The 18,911-nt window shown below is 29.8% G+C and overlaps 2 protein-coding genes across 3 annotated transcripts; one reads left to right on the top strand and one right to left on the bottom strand.

The window, feature by feature from the left end:
- Positions 1-2,545: 2,545 nt before the first annotated feature.
- Positions 2,546-3,384, top strand: LOC105972043 (calcium-binding protein KRP1). The gene has a single exon (XM_012996977.2). It carries the CDS (start codon positions 2,891-2,893, stop codon positions 3,263-3,265), a length of 375 nt encoding a protein of 124 aa, XP_012852431.2. The 5' UTR covers positions 2,546-2,890; the 3' UTR covers positions 3,266-3,384.
- Positions 3,385-14,835: 11,451 nt separating this feature from the next.
- On the bottom strand, positions 14,836-17,545 carry LOC105971970 (Protein with RNI-like/FBD-like domain). 2 transcript variants are annotated; one of them, XM_088812116.1, is made up of 3 exons: positions 16,310-17,545; positions 16,053-16,229; positions 14,836-15,270 (listed from the first exon to the last, which is right to left on the bottom strand). In XM_088812116.1, exons 1-3 carry the CDS (start codon positions 17,420-17,422, stop codon positions 14,968-14,970), a joined length of 1,593 nt encoding a protein of 530 aa, XP_088668242.1. In that variant the 5' UTR covers positions 17,423-17,545; the 3' UTR covers positions 14,836-14,967. The 2 variants fall into 2 exon arrangements, with proteins under 2 accessions (XP_088668242.1, XP_088668243.1); XM_088812117.1 differs by having other exon boundaries at positions 14,836-15,267.
- Positions 17,546-18,911: the final 1,366 nt, after the last annotated feature.

Below are 18,911 nucleotides of genomic sequence, written 5' to 3'. Positions count from 1 at the left end.
ACAAGGCATAAGAGTGAAGAGAAAAAGAAACACCTTTCATCTATATTACTTTGAGCTCTTGTTGTGTGTCGGGTGTAAGCTTCTACTTCACTCGAACGTGCAATTTCGGTGAAGTTACGGCGGAGAGATAGGCTGGGCTGTTGTATCCCATAGGCGACACGATCGGAACCTTTTTGCACCTCACTAGAGAAGGGGTCGTGAAATTCGTCTTAAGAGAGCGACCTAGTCCGCGCCTCACCTTGCCTATCTCCATATTATCGTGGCTTTTATTGCAGCAACTTCTTACCAATAAAATTAGAGAACAAATGGAGTCCAAGCCTCATCCACAAAGTTTCGTGATCAATCGTCAAATTGCAGCCGTGGTTCCAACAAAGAGTAATTGAGTAAGTAGTTCGAGCGTGGTGGTGCATTAATTGGGGATCAAGAAGTTAGTGTTCTTGAAAGATCGTCATGTATATATATAGTAAGAACATGAATGAAATTGGGAACAAGAAATGGAGATGTGAAACCAGAAGAAACTCTTGACACAATATAATTCGGGTTTTTGGCACTTTGCACCCCTGAATTACACCATTTTGGCACTTTGCACCCTTAAATTGTAAAATTGGCAGATTGCACCCTTTAAACATAAATTGTTTGGCACTTTGCACCCCGAATTACTTTTGGCTTAGAAAAATTACCTGCAACTTGTTGAAAACCTGAAAGATGGGCAAATTCACAATTCTCTAATTATCTATCATCTTCCCCCAATTCTTAATCATCGTTCCACCATTTTTATATTTCGTCCTATTAATCAAAAAATCATAAATTCTTCTTAGCCGTTTTTATTTGCCATAATATGTAAATTATGAACTAAAATTCAAGAATAGTCGGAATGTATAGACAAGAGTCCGATAACACACCTTCAGAAAATCAAGTTTTATTTCATGGTAACGCCATTTTTTTTTAATAATTTTGCATATAAAAACTATTCAATGGGAGCACAAAAAGCTTCCCATCATGAAACTAATAGGCACCACATTTCTACCACCAAATAAACTTCTCAGTAGCCTTATTTTGTCATTTGACTATTCAAAAAAAAATTGAACGCTCGGTCTAAAATTTTCAGTCACATTATTTATCATACTCAAAAGAAAAAAAAAGTGATTTACTATTATTGTTTAGTGTTTACACCAATTTTACTATTGAAAGAAATGGCTAAAAAGATTTTAGGATATTTTGATTGAAAGGACGAAAGATAAAATTTGTGGAACGCTGATTAAAAATTAAGGAAAGATGATAGATAATAAGAAAATTATGAATCTGCCCATCTTCCAGGTTTCCAACAAGTTGCAGGTAAGTTTTCTAAGCCAAAAGTGATTTGGGGTGCAGTGCCAAACAATTTATGTTTAAAGGGTGTAATCTGCCAATTTTGTAATTTAAGGGTGCAAAGAGCCAAAAGGGTGTAATTTAAGGTTGCAAACTGCCAAAAACCCATATAATTCTGAAAATTTATTAAGGGTGAGTTACATTTGTTTTTTGCACCCCAAAGTTACATATTTTGCTATTTGTCCCCTAATATTTTGGAATTAGTAATCCACCCTCAAATTATAAACATTGCATGTCAAAATGCACTCTCCATCAATAAAATTTAACCAAATAATAATATATTTCGATATTTTAACTTCTAAAATCATTTTCTTTCTTGTTGTTTATTCTTTTTCGTATTTTATCTATATAATTCATTTACATAATGTTCTCGTATTGACTGCTCTAATCATGCAGATTGCATTAGAATTTACCTGATAGACGGACGGACCAAGAGAATAGCGTTTTTCCGCAAAACTTTGTCAAATCACCTCGCAAATCTAGATTTTTATAAAATTGAATATATAAATGAATTTTCTATAAGCCCACAAATGACTACCAATTCAATAAATACCATCCACATTATTATGAAAACCAAAACTTTCAAGATGTGAACTTTGTTCATTTCCTGCAACCTTCACATGAATCAATTTTTAATTCATCTTTGTTTTTAAAAGTCTCCTTTCAACCCAACAATAACTCATCCAAATCATGTGAATACAATTATTTAAATAATTCACCCTCCACCAACAAAATTATAATATACAATTCCGAAAACCTGTTTCCCGGAGTTTATGAAATTCTACACTTGGTGAAATACACCATGTAGATTCAAATCATAGATCTACATAGATAATTACACACTAAACATACATGCACATGGGTGTGTATTATATTATGCGTAAATCAATGGTATAAACTACATGTTGTATCAAAATCAACTTCCTTTTAACAAACAATAAACAAATCAACCCACATATTAAAGTAATTCACCCTCCACCAATAAAATTATAATATACAATTCTGAAAACCCGTTTCCCAGTGCATATGAAATCCTACACCTGGTGAAATACACTATGCGAGTTTTAAATCGTACATCCACGTAAATAAATACCCAGTAAACACATGTACACATGGATATGTGTGTTACTATGTGTAGATCAATTGCTTAAAACTGCATAACGTATTTCAATATAGGTGTAGATTCTACAAAACATGTTCCCGATTTATGTTTGACAAACAATAAACAAATCAACCAACATCTACAAAGAAATTTCTCCTGCCCTCATGGAGCAAGTCAAAAAGGGAACACAGAATCACACAAAATGACCAAAATACCCTCACCCATAGACATAACCTTCTTCCCCGAAAGAGATGAATGCCAGTTGATGTTTCTTCCCTAACCCGACACACATCAATTACTGTCTGTACATTGGTTGGCATGATCCAATTGTCCCTATAAATAAAAACAAAACAAAACAAAAAAGAAAGAAAACCCATCTCTAATTACATCAAAATTTTCAGACAAGATTTCAAGAAAACAATGGCGGCTGGTAATAAGAAGATGGGTGGGGGTGAGTTTCAAGACATGCTGCCATTAATGGCGGATAAGTTGGGGGGAGAAGGTCTGATTGAAGAGATGTGTAAAGGGTTCAATCTTTTGATGGACAGAGAGAAAGGGGTGATTACATTTGAGAGCTTGAAGAAGAACTCGGCGGCGGTGTTGGGGATTGAAGATATGGGAGACGATGAGTTGTTGCAGAGTATGGTGAGAGAAGGTGATTTGGATGGCGATGGAGTTCTTGATCAGATGGAGTTTTGTGTGCTTATGTTTAGATTAAGCCCTGATTTGATGCTACAATCCCAAGATTTGCTTCAACAAGCTCTTCACCATGAGTTTGGTGATGCTTTCTTTTGACATAAAAAAACAACAAAAAAAATGTGATCTTTTTATTTTTCTTTCATGGTAGTTTTTGATGATCCAATCAAATTGTTTTGTTATTATTTTGCCAAATGCCAATAAATTTAGTTTTTTTTTTTTTTTTTTGGTTCTAGTCGAATATTTTTTTAAAAGAAAATCGTACTGCCTCTGTCCTAATTTTTTAAGGTGGTTTTGGGTTGTTGCATAGATATTAAGAAAATCAGTAAATGTGCGTAGATTATAGTAAAAAATATATAAATTCACTAATATATTTTTGACATTAATTGTTTCTTAACTAATTAATTAGGAGTGATAAAAGGGTAAAATTAATGTAATTAATGTTACATTGAACATCTAAAATGACAAATAATTTGGAACAAGAAAAACTCTATAAAAAGATATATAATATGGGACAGATGGAGTATTATTTATGAGTTTATTGCATTCGGTAATGTGTGTTGCATCTTGATATTATCGGTTACTAGGCATTATATCCAAGTTTAGAAATTGGAATAAAAAACTCACTCTAAAATTGAAAATTTTTCAAATCGGAATCGATGTAATTTCGAAAATTCTAGTTACTTACTAGAGTATAAAAATGAATAGTTTTGATATTGCGAGTGTTGTTTTCGAAAAAAAGATGGAATTTTATGGAATTATTTTTGGAAATCGTGATTGGATTGGAAATTGAAATCTTAAATATATTTTCATTTCGATCTAAGAAAGTTTGCAAAAATTGAAAACTGGATTTTCATAATTATGAAATGAAAAATATTGTTCCAAAATCGAAATATTTTAGCTTGAAATTAGAGAAAATTAAAAATTTTGTTACAATTTTCAGGCTTGTTGAAACTCATCGTGTAATTTAGTTGGAGGGTTTGAAAGTTTTTCTTGATAATGGTTTAGTGAATGAGGTAGAATGAGTACCATGTAATAGGGGTGTGCACGGGTCGGTACGGCTCGGTTTTTCCAATAAACCAAACACGTACCGATAATATCGGTTTCTCATATTTTAAAAACCGAATATGTCGGTTTTTTTCGGTTCGGTGTGAATCGGTTTTTCGGTTTTCGGTTAACGGTTTCGGTATCAATTCGGTTTATTTTCGGTTTCGATTTCGTCTATTTGTTCGAAGCGGTTCGGCATAAAACCCATATATTTGGACTTTCATTATATTTATTTGAGAAAATTAACAAATAACAACCGAAAATTAACTAATAAAAAACACGTCACAACCAAAATTAATTAATAGAAAACGATGTCACATGGAGGCGCTCGAAAGATAGAGGCACGCTAGGGTAAGTATTTATAATATATATCAAAAATACATCATTTTGTATAAATCGGTTCGGTTCGGGAAATCGGTTCGGTAATTTTTAAATTCTCCATACACAAACCGATATTTTCGGTTTTTCAAAAAAAATTTACCGTGTATGCGGTTTTAAGTCGGGACGGTACATATCGGCTCGGTTTTTTCGGTTTTCGGTTTTTCGGTTTTTTTGCTCACCCCTACCATGTAAAGGGATTGTGAGGGTGTTGTTTTTTATTTGGGGTAGTTTAGTCAATTTTCAATTGGTCAACGAAAATAATGGATCCAAGGACATTAAACTAAACAAAATAGAAGGTAAAGGGAGTTTATATTTATAAAAGTGTAAATTTCACTTTCCCCCTTGTACTTTGGCTCGATATCACTTTACTCCCTTCTACTTTCAATTGTATCGATTTGTCTCCTTGTACTTTGGCTCGATATCACTTTACCCCCTTCTGCTCTCAATTGCATCGATTTGTCCTCTTGTACTTTGGCTCGATATCACATCATCCCCTTATACTTTCAATTGCATCGATTTGCCCCCTTGTACTTTGGCTCGATATCACTTTACCCCCTTCTACTCTCAATTGCATCGATTTGTCTTCCTATACTTGAAAAATTGTCTAAATGCAGCCCTCGTCGTTAGTTTTCACGCATTTGACCTTAACACTGTTTGATCTAAGTTTGAAAATTACAAAAAAAATCCACCCCTCCCAATTCAAATAATTATTAAAAAATAAAAAAAAAACTAAAAATAAATTGTGGTTGGCGTCGTGGACTATGTTTTCTCGTTGTCTTAATTTTTTTATTATTTTATTATTTGTTTAAATTTTTTTATTTTTTTCATTTTTTTAATAATTATTTAAACTGGGAGGGGTGACTTTTTAGTAATTTTCAGACTTAGATCAAACGTTGTTAAGGTCAAATGTCTTAAAACTAACGGCGATGGCTACATTGAGTCAATTTTTCAAGTACAGGGGGCAAACCGATGCAATTGAGAGTAAAAGGGAGTAAAGTGATATCGAGCCAAAGTACAAGCGGGCCAATCTATGCAATTGAGAATAGAAGGAGATGAAGTGATATTGAACCAAAGTACACGAGGGCTAACCGATGCAATTGAAAGTAGAAAGAAGTAAAGTGATATCGACCAAAGTACAAGGGGAAAAGTGAAAATTACCATTTATAAAATAAACAAAAGGTTTTTAAAATTCACTCCCTGATTTTGATATTTGGTTCGATTTTAGTCCATACCTCAATTGTCTGATTTGCATGCTTCATCTTCATAATTCATTTTATTATAACGTTTTTTTGTATAAATTTGTTAACTTCAATGGAATCTCTTTAAAATTTGATGAAATATTCCATTGCTAATTATTTTTGATTTTTTTTTGAAAATAATAAATAACTAGTATTCACCCATGCGATGCACGGGGCGACATATTTTTAACTGAAAATACATGTCTCAAAAATAAATTTACGCAGATATTAATTATTACGGCCACTGAATTTAAGTACATAACGTAGTCGACCAACAGTAATAAAAATATGTTATAAGTGTCATGTTCTTCATTGTTATAATATAAGAATATTATTAAATATTATTATATCGTCAAAAATAAATCTTAAACATAATAAGAATTGCACCGAGCACCCTAGGGACATGACTGAAAATAACATCGCACCGGGGAAAATATATAGAGAAGAAACACCTGTAAAAGAATAAGAATAACTGATAAATATGAAAATATTTTCTACCTTCAAATTCGATGAAATACTTCCTTGTACACGACATTTCTAGTAACATTGGTGAGTTCACCCGAATCCGACTTGATGAATATCTTAATGCCACCTCTGCTCTTAACTCTGGACAGTGCAACATATAGTTGACCATGGCTGAAGACAGGCCTAGGAAGATACAAACCAACATGCGATGGCCTTGGCTTTTATTTACCGTCATTGCAAAAGAAACAATCAACGAAAATTGTCTTCTATGAAATTTTATCGGCAGTCCGGAGTTAGATGGTATTAAAGTCATCCGAGGAATGAATACCATGTCACCGATATTTTTTCCGAATAGAATTTCTCAACTCAAAACGTGAATGCCAGTTCTAATAATTTGAAGTCTGGTATCGTTGCACAATCCTCTAGCTTGATCGATGTTTCTTATTAGCATAACGGGTGCACCAACCTTGATCTTCAACGCATGAGAAGGAACTCTGGAGCATCTTAGTGTGTTGAGGAATTCAGTCCAATAAATTTCTGCATTATCCTCCGTTGTTTTCTCGTCCTTGCACATACTATCTGAGCTCATGTACACCTTCTCCTCTCCTGGAAGGAGAGACATTAAGTGATCGTTCACAGACTCCGTGCAACATGCGAATCTTCTGCAAAATAACTAACTTAACAACAAACACAGTAGTACAGATGTAACACAATAGATATTCAAATAACCTGCAAGTTTATCACTAACAACATTCAGTTAGTGATGCACATTACTCAAACAACAACACAACTTATAAATATTGCAAAAGAGATACGATGTATACGTCACGACCAAAAATGATACCAATACTGGTATCAATACTCATACTAAAACTTATACTCTCATACTAATACTAATACTCTGATACTAATACTGATACTAATACTTATAATAATACTAATACTAATACTAATACTAATACTAATACTAATACTAATACTAATACTAATACTAATACTAATACTAATACTAATACCAATACCAATACTAATACTAATACTAATACTAATATTAATACTAATACCAATACTAATACTAATATTAATATAAATATTATTACTATTACTATTACTATTACTAATAGTAATACTAATATTAATACTAATACTATTACTAATACTATATGTTAATATTGTTAATGTTAATGCTAATACTAAGTTTAATGCTAATGTTAATCTGGATATGCTAATTATTATGCTAATGCTAATTATAATTGTAATTCTAATATTATTCAAATCCTTATCCTATTTATAATCCTATTCATAATACTAATCATAATTCTAATCCTAATCATAATATAATCCTATTCCTAACACTAATCATAAGCTTTATAATGTTAATACTAATAATGCAAATGCTAATGCAAATATTAATTCTAATTCTAATCTTAATTATAATTTTAATCACAACCCTAATGTTAACCATAATCCTAATACTAATACATTTCACTAATTATCGTACTAAGCATAATAATAATCTTAATTATAATTCTAATACTAAAATTAATCATAATCCTATTAATTATAATGTTATATTAATCCTAATAACAATCTGAATCCTATTTCAACCTCCGTACTTGAATTCTTTCACCGTACCACATCATTGCACTTCAAAATGGACATTCATACGTCTGGTCTCCAAGATCTTCATAATCTATCCAAAATTAATTAAATAAGATTAGTTATTAAAAAAAATTAATGCAATGAATTTATATAATTAATAATGTAAAGATTAAAAGTTGTTAGATTAAAATAATATTTACCAATATCGTCAACTCCATCGTCACTATTCTCATCGTTGGATATATATTCAGAATCTACATTTAAAGACAAAAAAATATCATTATAGTAGAAAAATATACTGACAATAATGCATAACAATGAGATACGTTATGAGATAATGACAAAGATAATTACCTCCGTTGTCGGAAGAAATGTCTCTTACCATCTGTAAATCCTCATCTACCAACATAGCGGGTACTGATTTCATATCCAACACACGTGTTACAAAGTCTATTGTTTTATGACTCCTTGACATCTTCTTTACATTCTGCACGGTACAACTAACAAAATAGTAAACATTCAGCTTCTATCGAAATTAAAGGAAAAACTGATATATTGTCTACATGTATTGCACATTGAATCAGTTAAACTCAGGGCATAAAATTACTCACAAAAAAATAAGATCGCACCTTTTATTTTATTCATAATAGGATTTTGTAACTTGGAATGGATCTTCACATGATGAAGATGCACCATTGTGATAGTACTCAACGTCATCTGTCGTAATAACAAAATAGCCTTTTTTATCATAAAATTCATTTATAATTATGCAGCGATAATTGTACAAAAATAACAGTATTAACGTCTAATATAGAATCGACACCACAATTAGTCCCCATTTAATTAATCCCGCTCGTTTTAATTGTAAAAAAAATAAAAAATTAAAAAAAACCCACTTGATATAATACCTTTCCTCTTCGTCAATTTTTCTGTATATGCTGGAAATGATTTTTTTCGTACACTATTGACAGCATCTGTGCAAGGACATTGGGAGAATATTCTTTAGTTAGTTATGACCTATACGAAATAATGACAGCAAATTAAAAAAAAGCTATATGATTGAGTTGTTTGTGATATTAGTATTTAAAGTTAAATTTAATTACTAACCAATTGAACGATTGATTGTAACATAACTCGATTATGTTTGATCCATGTTCACTCGATTTGAAGCATCACTAGAAATTTTGTGTGTTTAGGAATAATACATTTAGCCTTTTCTTTTGCAACATGTTCCAAATATTAGTGCTGACTTCTCTATATACTGTGGAATACACATAAAAAACGTGGATATTAATTATATGTGGAAATATATATATATATATATATATATATATATATATATATATATATATATATATATATATATATATATATATATATATATATATATATATATATATATATATATATATATATATATATACATATTAAATTCATTATATAAATTTAATTATAATTAGATATTTATACTTGTAGTTCGAAAATATTTTTCATCTGAAATGTAAATATTCATTAGATCATTCAATAAGATTTCATACTTGCGTACCATATAATATACTAATACTAATACCAATACTAATACTAATACTAATACCAATACTAATACTAATACTAATACTAATACTAATACTAATACTAATACTAATACTAATACTAATACAAATACTAATATCAATACCAATACTAATACTAATACTAATACTAATACTAATATTAATACTAATACCAATACTAATACTAATATTAATACAAATATTATTACTATTACTATTACTATTACTAATAGTAATACTAATATTAATACTAATACTATTACTAATACTATATGTTAATATTGTTAATGTTAATGGTAATACTAAGTTTAATGCTAATGTTAATCTGGATATGCTAATTATTATGCTAATGCTAATTATAATTGTAATTCTAATATTATTCAAATATATATATATATTAATATTGTTAATATTGTTAATGTTAATGCTAATACTAAGTTTAATGCTAATGTTAATCTGGATATGCTAATTGTAATTCTAATATATATATATATATATATATATATATATATATATATATATATATATATATATATATATATATATATATATAACGTTTTTTGATAACTTACGTTGGTTCGTATTAGCAGGAGACCTAGTGTTGTGAACGTAATCATGTGGCCATGGCCTTGCATCCCTTTTAATAATTGTTTCTACTGATAGATCTGAAGCTATAGATAAAAAAATAAACCGATAATACAAACAAAAATATTTACATTTACAACACGAATATGTAGCTTACCAATAGGTACATCGTATAATATAGATTTTTCAGGGGAAGAATGCGTCTTTCGTTATTGTCCATATGTAAATACTATGCACATAAACATGCAGAAACTAAATTGCACAATTAGAAGTGTGTATAACTCTTTATAATAAATATAATTAAAAATAATCAATATTTGCATCACCAAAAAAATGTATATTGTGTCTTAGAAGGGGAAAAAAGAAGAATATGATTGTAATCATATGCATAGAAAATTGTGTGACTTTCATGTAAAAAAATGTTTCATAAAAATTGTTAAATCATTTATAAGAGGTATGTATATAAATACATAGATCTTATATGAATAAGATATACTCGCCTTCAAACTTCAACTTTTTATATGTAAATAAATATAATAAAATTGTATACGTAACATAAACATACATTGAAACAAATACGAATAAAATTATATAAACGTTCCACAATATACATAAATTGGACTACCGTGTAATAGCATTAATATATGAAGAAAATTAAAAGTAGATATGTGATTTAGAGAGCCTAATGAAAGATGAAGAGATGATTACAAAACATGATCTATATATGGGATTTAAAATTAATACATGAGAAAATAACTAATAATTACATGTACTCGTTCAGTGATATTATACTCAAATACTATAAAATAAATGAAAAAAAAAAAAGCAAAGTTAAATACAAAATATCCATTTTATATGTCACGTTCCGTATTGCGTGGCTCGGATTGTAAGAATACTATTATACTCAATATTCAGAAAATGAGAACGATGGCTAAATGATGATTAGATGGGAGAATATTATTTTTCTGCACTTTAGACTACCACTGAAATAAATCGTGTATATATATAAGATGGTGAGAATTAATTGTTCAAAAATTATGGTAACTGGTTGCTAATTTAATGGTTGATTTGGATATTCTGTAAGCATGTTAGAAAAGTACTTAATATACTAAATATTTCCTTCCAATAAATACTCAGATTCCATTTAATGAAACATAATTACCTAATTTTTAATAATTAATAGCAATTTTAAATTAAAATATATTTAATATCCGATTTAAAATTGAGTATATATTGGTTATAATAGTTAATGGTTACTAAATTATAGTATAATCCCTAAATTATAGTAAATGTTACCAAAAAAAAATCGGACTCATATATTAATGCCTAAATTAGAGTAAATGTGAATAATGTCCCTTTTACATATATAATTGTTTTCCAACTAATACCTAAATTATAGTAAATGTGGATATTATAGTAAAGGAAAAACATATATATCAAAATATATATATAAACATGGACATGCAGTATTGGAATATATATATATATATATAATTCGGCTGATGAAGTATCGAGAGAACAATATTATCCTGCCGTTTAGAGTAACAATGAAATGAACCGTGTATATATAATATAATGAGATTTAATAATTCCTAAATCATAACATATGGAATACAATAATAGTAATAAAATTATAGTTCCTATTTTATAGTAAATGGAATATAATTGTATTTAATAGTTCCTAAATTATTAATAAATTATCATATTCCATATAATGAACTAAAAGTAAGCAATTTCCTATAAATCATAGACCAGCTATATAAATATAAAAGATTGAATCAATATTAATTAGTATAAAAGAAATGAAATCTATATTGTTGAATAATATCGATATAAAAATAAAATATTCATATGCATATTGGGAATATATATATATATATATATATATATATATATATATATATATATATATATATATATATATATATATATATATATATATATATATATATATATATATATATATATATATATATATCGATTATTATTTGTGTAATAAACTATAAAAAAAAAACGTGTAACAAAAATATATATATGTTGCTCAAATTGAATTTTTTTTTATGTACATGATTATTCATTGTTTTGTTATCATGGTAATCTATTAATTCCTTTATTAACATATATCAATAAAAATATATTCACTTTAAAATTTGTTCTAAGTCCCATACCTAAAATATATTCCTCTAATACGTCCTTAACATATATCCAATTAAATATAGTTTTATATATAATTTTACACTTTTACATTCAACTGTTGGATATATTATGGGTTTTGTATTAAAATAAAAATGATAGCATATACAATATTTTTCAACGATAAATATTAACCTAATATGGTCTTTGATGCATATAACATTAGCTGTATAAATTACAAAATCAATATTGTTAAATTTCCTTTTTTGGCCTAATTTTGTGGCTCTTTTTGTAATATATTATAATTGCTTTATCGTTCTATATCTTTATTTAGTTTATCTTATGGGTAGTCGTTTCCGTGTGGATGCATACAATTATATTACTGGAATACAATGCTCTTTCAGCCATAACATGGCTAGTTTATAAATTCGATTTAAGTGAATCTATATATTTGTATAAATTATAAATGATAGGTAAACATAATAAAGGAAATCGAAATTATTTAAAAGTCGATGCAACTCATATTATTAATAATAAAGCTTACAAAACTCTGTCCAACTCTTCGTCAACAGCAAATACATTTTTCCATGTTTTTGTCGCGAAGACACACCAACTTGAAAATGATTTCCGTCCTCGTAGCGAAGATTGATAGTAGACAATCCTGTCAACCAAGAAGCTTCAACAAAAACATTCCTCAAAGGTTGCATATACAATTGAATGAAGAAATCAAATACAAATAAAGCAATAATTCATTGTTATACTACAAAAGGGACTATAATGAATATATCATTGCACGTAGGTGATACCAATGCAATTCTTTTTCAAGAATTTTCTCCATATCCCCGAAACAAAAAAAATGTATGTGGAAAAGTTGAAGAAAGTTAATGTGTTGAATGGTAATTTATAGGAGAGTTAGGGAATATAATGTATTAAAGGTAACAAAATAAAATAATTAATGTAAATTGATATAATTACCTATTTTATCTAAATTAATTTAAAAATAATAATATGTGAAAATAAGGAAATATAATAAAGCTCATACATTTTTTTCACATCAATAACCAATCAAATTAAATGTGAAATTATTAAAATTGCATTTAAGTCCTAAGTTTTTTTAATCTATATATTTATTGTTTATAAAAAAAGAAACTCATTAACCAATAAAAATACACTATTTTGACATGTAGGAGAGATAAAATTTGAAAACCAACAATGTGGAATTATTTCATTAGTAATATGGGTGATTCTTGTAAGTGGGTTTTTTTGCAATTAATATAATATTGTTTGCATAAAATTTACTCAATTGTGAAATTATAAAAATTGCAATTAAGTCCTACGTTTTTTAAATCAAAATATTGTTTATAAAAAAAAATAAACTCATGAATCAATAAAAAGACATTATTTTGACATGTAGGAGAGATAAATTTTGAAAATCAATAATGTGAAATTAATTAATTAATAATATATATAGATGATTATGATAATTGGGGTTTTTTTGCAATTAATATAATATTGTGTATAAAATTTAATTAACCCAAAAAAAGAATTAACGTATTTATTTTGAAAAATGGATTAAAAAAGGAAACTAAATAACCAATAAAAAGACACTATTTTGACATGTAGGAGATATAAAATTTGAAAATTAATTATGTGAAATCAATTACATAATAATATGGTGATTATGGAAAGTGGGGTTATTATGAAATTAATAACAAAATGTGGACTCAATCTCCTCAAGTGGATAAATTTTATTGTGTATCTTAGTTTTATATATAATATAGATTTAAAATTTTGAAAATAATATTTGCAATTAAGCAAAATATAACTTTAAAAAGTTATACAAAATTTCAATTTCTATTAATATATACAAGTAACTATTAGATTTATTTTGTTGATAGGACTTGAATTTAGGAACATACCTAATAATCATCATATATCATCAACATATATTCTTTATTCGATTTTTTTTATGATTTTATGGTAGTATTTAAAGAACTAATTTGATTTTATATGTTTTTCTATTGTTACTACTATCTTTTTATAGTTTATTACAAATAATTATAAGAATGGAATATTCCATCCAATAAATAAGCGGTTTTGTTAAACTTAGAGGGCGTTTGGCTAAGCTTATTTTAAAAAGCTGATCATAAGCTCTTACGATGTTTTTAAAGTTGGTAAGTTGTTACATCTTATTTTTAGGATTAATTTTTGAGTGTTTGGATAATGAACTTATTTGCTATTTTTACTCATTATAAGATCTTAAATAAAAATGTGGGGTAGGTGTATTTTTTTAAGAGGTCTTATTTGCTCTCCAACAACTTATTTTTAAAAAAATTTAGATCTTTTTTTTTTAATTTACCAAACATTTTGGAAGAGTTTATAAGCTCTAAAACATCTTATAAGCTTGCCAAACGGGCTCTTAATCAAATTATACACCGAAGGACTAAAATGAGACGGAATTGTTGGGCTAATGGATGAAAATAAGATAATAGAGACATAAGGGACTAAAGTGGGACTAAGTAAGAAGATGAGGGATTATTAGTGAAATTTGGCCTAATTCATTAATATATCATAATCTTAGTGTTTTACACTCCAATTTATATGTAACAGATTTTAGAAAACACGAAACAATTCGCGAAAACATCGAAATATCGATCAATAACGGAAAAAAAATCAACAGACCTCTTTATAATAACTACTTATAAGTTAGATCACACAAACACCCGCCCAATTAGTTTTTCGAAACAAGGTATTATTGAAATTCCCATTAATTCATTGCATTTCCTGAAAATTAAAGCTACTGAAAAACAATGTTAGCGTTCGAAGAAGCCCGAGAAAAGCCCATAATCTGCGATTTGATCTTCTCTCTTAAGAGAGAATCTCTTGGCTTGGAGAGACTTGTGAAGAGAAACACTTGTTGCAATACTTTGCCATGCTTGAGCAAGAACTTCACCAAACTAACATCGTTAGCACATTCCGTAAATCCGAAAATCCTTACCACTTTCAAGTGACGAAGAAATGAACTCAAATATTGCGTTTGCGATTCCCAATACCGTTCTTCCCCCGAGCTAGGAGATTGCCATAGATCCTTGTTCCACTGCTGCGAAAAAATATATCTGTAATTATATTGTAAATATAAACTTATGGAAAATTTAAACAATACAAAATATTTTAGACATTGAAAAATAGTTTTTGGGAAAGAAAAAGACAAGAGATGGACATGTCTTTCATGGGAAGAATTACACAAAGATTGTGGTAATTAAAATGACCACAAGAAGATGGAATACAATATATTGAATTTATTAATGGGCAAATTACGGCCAACCCCTAAGGAAGATCAAATTACAAAAATACCCCTCATGTTTGGGTAATTACAACCACCCGTCAATTATGTATTTTCTTATATTTTCATCCCTACGATGTCAATTTTTTTACAAGAAACTACATAATTGAGGAAAGCAGTTGCAGTTATCCAAATAAGGACTTTTTCGTAATATCATCTTACATCAGAGACTGTCATCTACTCTTCATTAATCATGACATCAAATCAATCACATTTTTACTTATTTAAGTGCGGCAGGACTCCATATTTTAACTTAGTGCTAGGGGTATAATAGGTACTACAAATAAGTTCATAAACATAAAACTCCATGCAAGTTAAGAAGAAAAAAAAGTTGACGATGATAGATGTCATTTTAGCATAAATGATTAAATTCCCTATGTTACATTTTTTAGGTTGTTGCACTTACATCATAATGCTAATTAGACAACTGAAAATGACAAAAATACCCCTTCATAAAAAACAACACCAATCCCCGTTGACAATTTATGCTAAATAAAGGGATTTTTTTTAACAATTAAAATAATTAGTGATTAACTCACTCGTCTTTCAGCTTTGTCATCACCAAGAATCTTGATTGTGATAGTATTAACTGTAGGAGCACTTCTAAAAACACCAGCCAGTGCAGAGTTGTTGTGTTTTTCAAATCCAGTGCTCAACTCCAGACACTTCAGTTTCCCGAAAGAACACATCGAAACTCGATCGTTTTTCGACATAATCTACAAACACCCGAACGAAAACTCGTCAGTTAATTAGTACCTTAAAAAAAAAGCAGATGTAATTAAGACAAGAAAAGCACCTCAATACACTGGCTTTCGAGTGTCAAAGACTTGCAGCACGAAATCCCGGTTAAAAAATTCGACACGCTGCGGAATTTGGCCGCGTTCAAATCCTCGTTGGGTACGAAAAACCCCACAACGGCCTCGTGCAATGAGGTTAACTTGCTCAACACGCATTCTTGAGTGACGGCGTTATACGACCAGACGATGTTTTTCAGGAGAGGGGCTTCGATTTTCACGCGGCTAATGTTGCTATTACTACTCGCGTCGAAGCAGCTAAAAACTCGTAACTTCTCAAGTTTTGGGGACGAGATTTCGAGATCGTGCAACTGGAAATTGTGCTCGAGGCTTAAATCCTCCAACGCCGGACACTCGATTTTAAGATGTGTCATCCCGAAACATGCTTCCAAATGCAACTTCTTGAGAGAGGGGAAGGACGAATTTGTAAATAAGTCGATAAGTGAGGGGCTATCGTGCAAAATCGGGCGGGATAGGGATAGAACTGATAGGGATTTTAACCCTTCCTTCATTATCTGTAAAGGGGGCAATCTGAAACCCGGGTGCCACGATTTCAATCTTAGGGTTTTCAATGCGGCGCTGTTCATCACGATCCGAGGGAAATTGAAGTAGTCGCATGTGAAAACCTCGACGTCGAGTTCCTGCACGTTGCGCTTGACGGAGTTCCGGATCAGCCGGTTCAGCGTCGAGAAGGTGACGAAGGCTCGGAATTTCACGGCGCGGATGTCGGAGTCGCGCCTCTCGATTAGGGCGGAGATTTGATCGGCGTACTTCGCGCCTTTCGAGACGTGGTGCTGGACTCTCCGGCGGAGGCTCGAGATGAGCGCGGCGGGGGTGGTGGTGATGCTGGTCAGGGCGGCGGTGGCGGCGGGGTTGGTGGTGGTTGTCAGGGCGGCGACGGTGGTGAAGTCGAGATCCGGGAAGCTGCGCCAGATGCTGCTCCACCGCTTCGACAGGAGGCTCGTCTGCGCGACGGATTTGATCGGAAGGTACGAGAAAATGTGGTGGATGACGTCATCTGGTAAATCGCTGATTCTATCTTCTTCTTCTTCTTCTTCGTTTGTTATCGGCGCGTTGATCGAAAGCTTTTTTCTCTTGGCGGATCTGGTTTCCATATTTTTTTTTTACTTTTTGGTGTGTGTTTGTGTGTGTGTGTTTCTTCTTCTTCTGGTTGTTGTTTGAGGGTGATGAGAGAGAGAGAGATGTAGAGAGAGAAAGAGAGAGTGGTGTGAGATTTGGGAGTGTGGAGCTGTGCGTGGAGTTAGGATTTTTTCTTGGGGGAGTTTTGAATAATTCTAAACTATGAACCGAGATCAGTGGGATTTTTTTTGAAGACGATGTTGTTTTAAAGGAATAATTCTTAAATTGTCACTTTAGTCCTTCAACTTTTGAGGTATTAAAAAACATGACCTTATTATAAATAGTGTCTTGAAAAATTAAAAAGTTAAAACAATTAATTTGTGCATTAGCTAGGTTTATTTCATGCTACTACATCATTTTTACACATAGGGGTCAAAGTTGGAACGTATCCGAAAAGTTCCAAATTTCCAACAATTTTTTTCATTTCGACTTCTGAAATTCCGATTTTCGAATTTTATTTATTTCTCTTGGATTGAATTTGGAAGTTTCAATTTACGAAATAATTTAATTACCGTAATTAGCTTCAGAAATTCCATTTTTTTTCGGGATGAACATATAATATCAATATGTATTACATGTTAATTATGTTACCTAGTTCAGAAACTAAATATTCAATTATATTTTTACTATATGCATTGGAGCCTGGAGGAGTGGTAGAAATTTGATTAGAGTATTAGAGTATTTTTACATATTAAATTGTTATAAAATATATCGTTTGGTTCTCAAGATAAGTATCAAATTTCGTCTTATTTTTCAACATTTATAAAAGTATGCGAAATTTTTTGAAACTTTTTGAAATTTTGAACTTTATGTTTTTTTGTTTCCCTAAAATTTCCTAAACCAATGGAATCATAATGAATTTCTAAAGAAATTTTAGAATTTGAGTTGGAATTAACTTTGTATTTCCAACAAAATTTGAAATTTCCGAAAAAGTTAATTTCGATCCGTTCCATCCGACTTTCACCCCTATTACATATTCATACTTCAATTACTCAAATAAATTATTTTATTCATTTTCTCTTCAAACTATAGTAAATTTTCTTAAATCAAAAAAATCGTAATCATATGAATCAAATCGTAAAATAGAGATTTCTTTAGAATTATTCTTAAGATTTAATCGATGTGCATTGAGTGAGCCACGTCAGTAAAACAAAATAATACTTAAAAATAGTATGCATGTATTTCGGGTTTACGATATAAAGTACAAATATTATTTTAAAAATATTTTACAATACGATCACTAATATTATTTAAATTTAAAAAATAGCTATTAATAAAATTAGAAAGTGAATAAAAATCACAACATAATTAGAATATTAATAGAAGGGACTAAACAATGGAACACAAAAGTATAAAGGGCAAACAAATAATAAACAATAGTATAGGGGTCAGAAAGGGAATAAAGCCTTAATTGTAAAGCTATATGTACGAACTGATTTGAATTCGCAGCATACATTCTGCGTG

Source organism: Erythranthe guttata, chromosome 13 (assembly GCF_056151865.1).
Source record: "Erythranthe guttata isolate IM_541 chromosome 13, IM_541, whole genome shotgun sequence".
Lineage (NCBI taxonomy): Eukaryota > Viridiplantae > Streptophyta > Magnoliopsida > Lamiales > Phrymaceae > Erythranthe > Erythranthe guttata.
Note: the sequence above shows the minus strand (reverse complement) of the source record. Positions and strands in the feature narration are given on the sequence as shown.

Coding starts and splice junctions, on each gene's coding strand:
- LOC105971970 (XM_088812116.1), bottom strand. CDS start 17,422: ATGGAAACCAGATCCGCCAAGAGAAAAAAGCTTTCGATCAACGCGCCG. Junction 16,230..16,309: donor TCGAAAGCCAGTGTATTGAG/GTGCTTTTCTTG, acceptor GGGTGTTTGTAG/ATTATGTCGAAAAACGATCG. Junction 15,271..16,052: donor ATGACAAAGCTGAAAGACGA/GTGAGTTAATCA, acceptor ATTTTTTCGCAG/CAGTGGAACAAGGATCTATG.
- LOC105972043 (XM_012996977.2), top strand. CDS start 2,891: ATGGCGGCTGGTAATAAGAAGATGGGTGGGGGTGAGTTTCAAGACATG.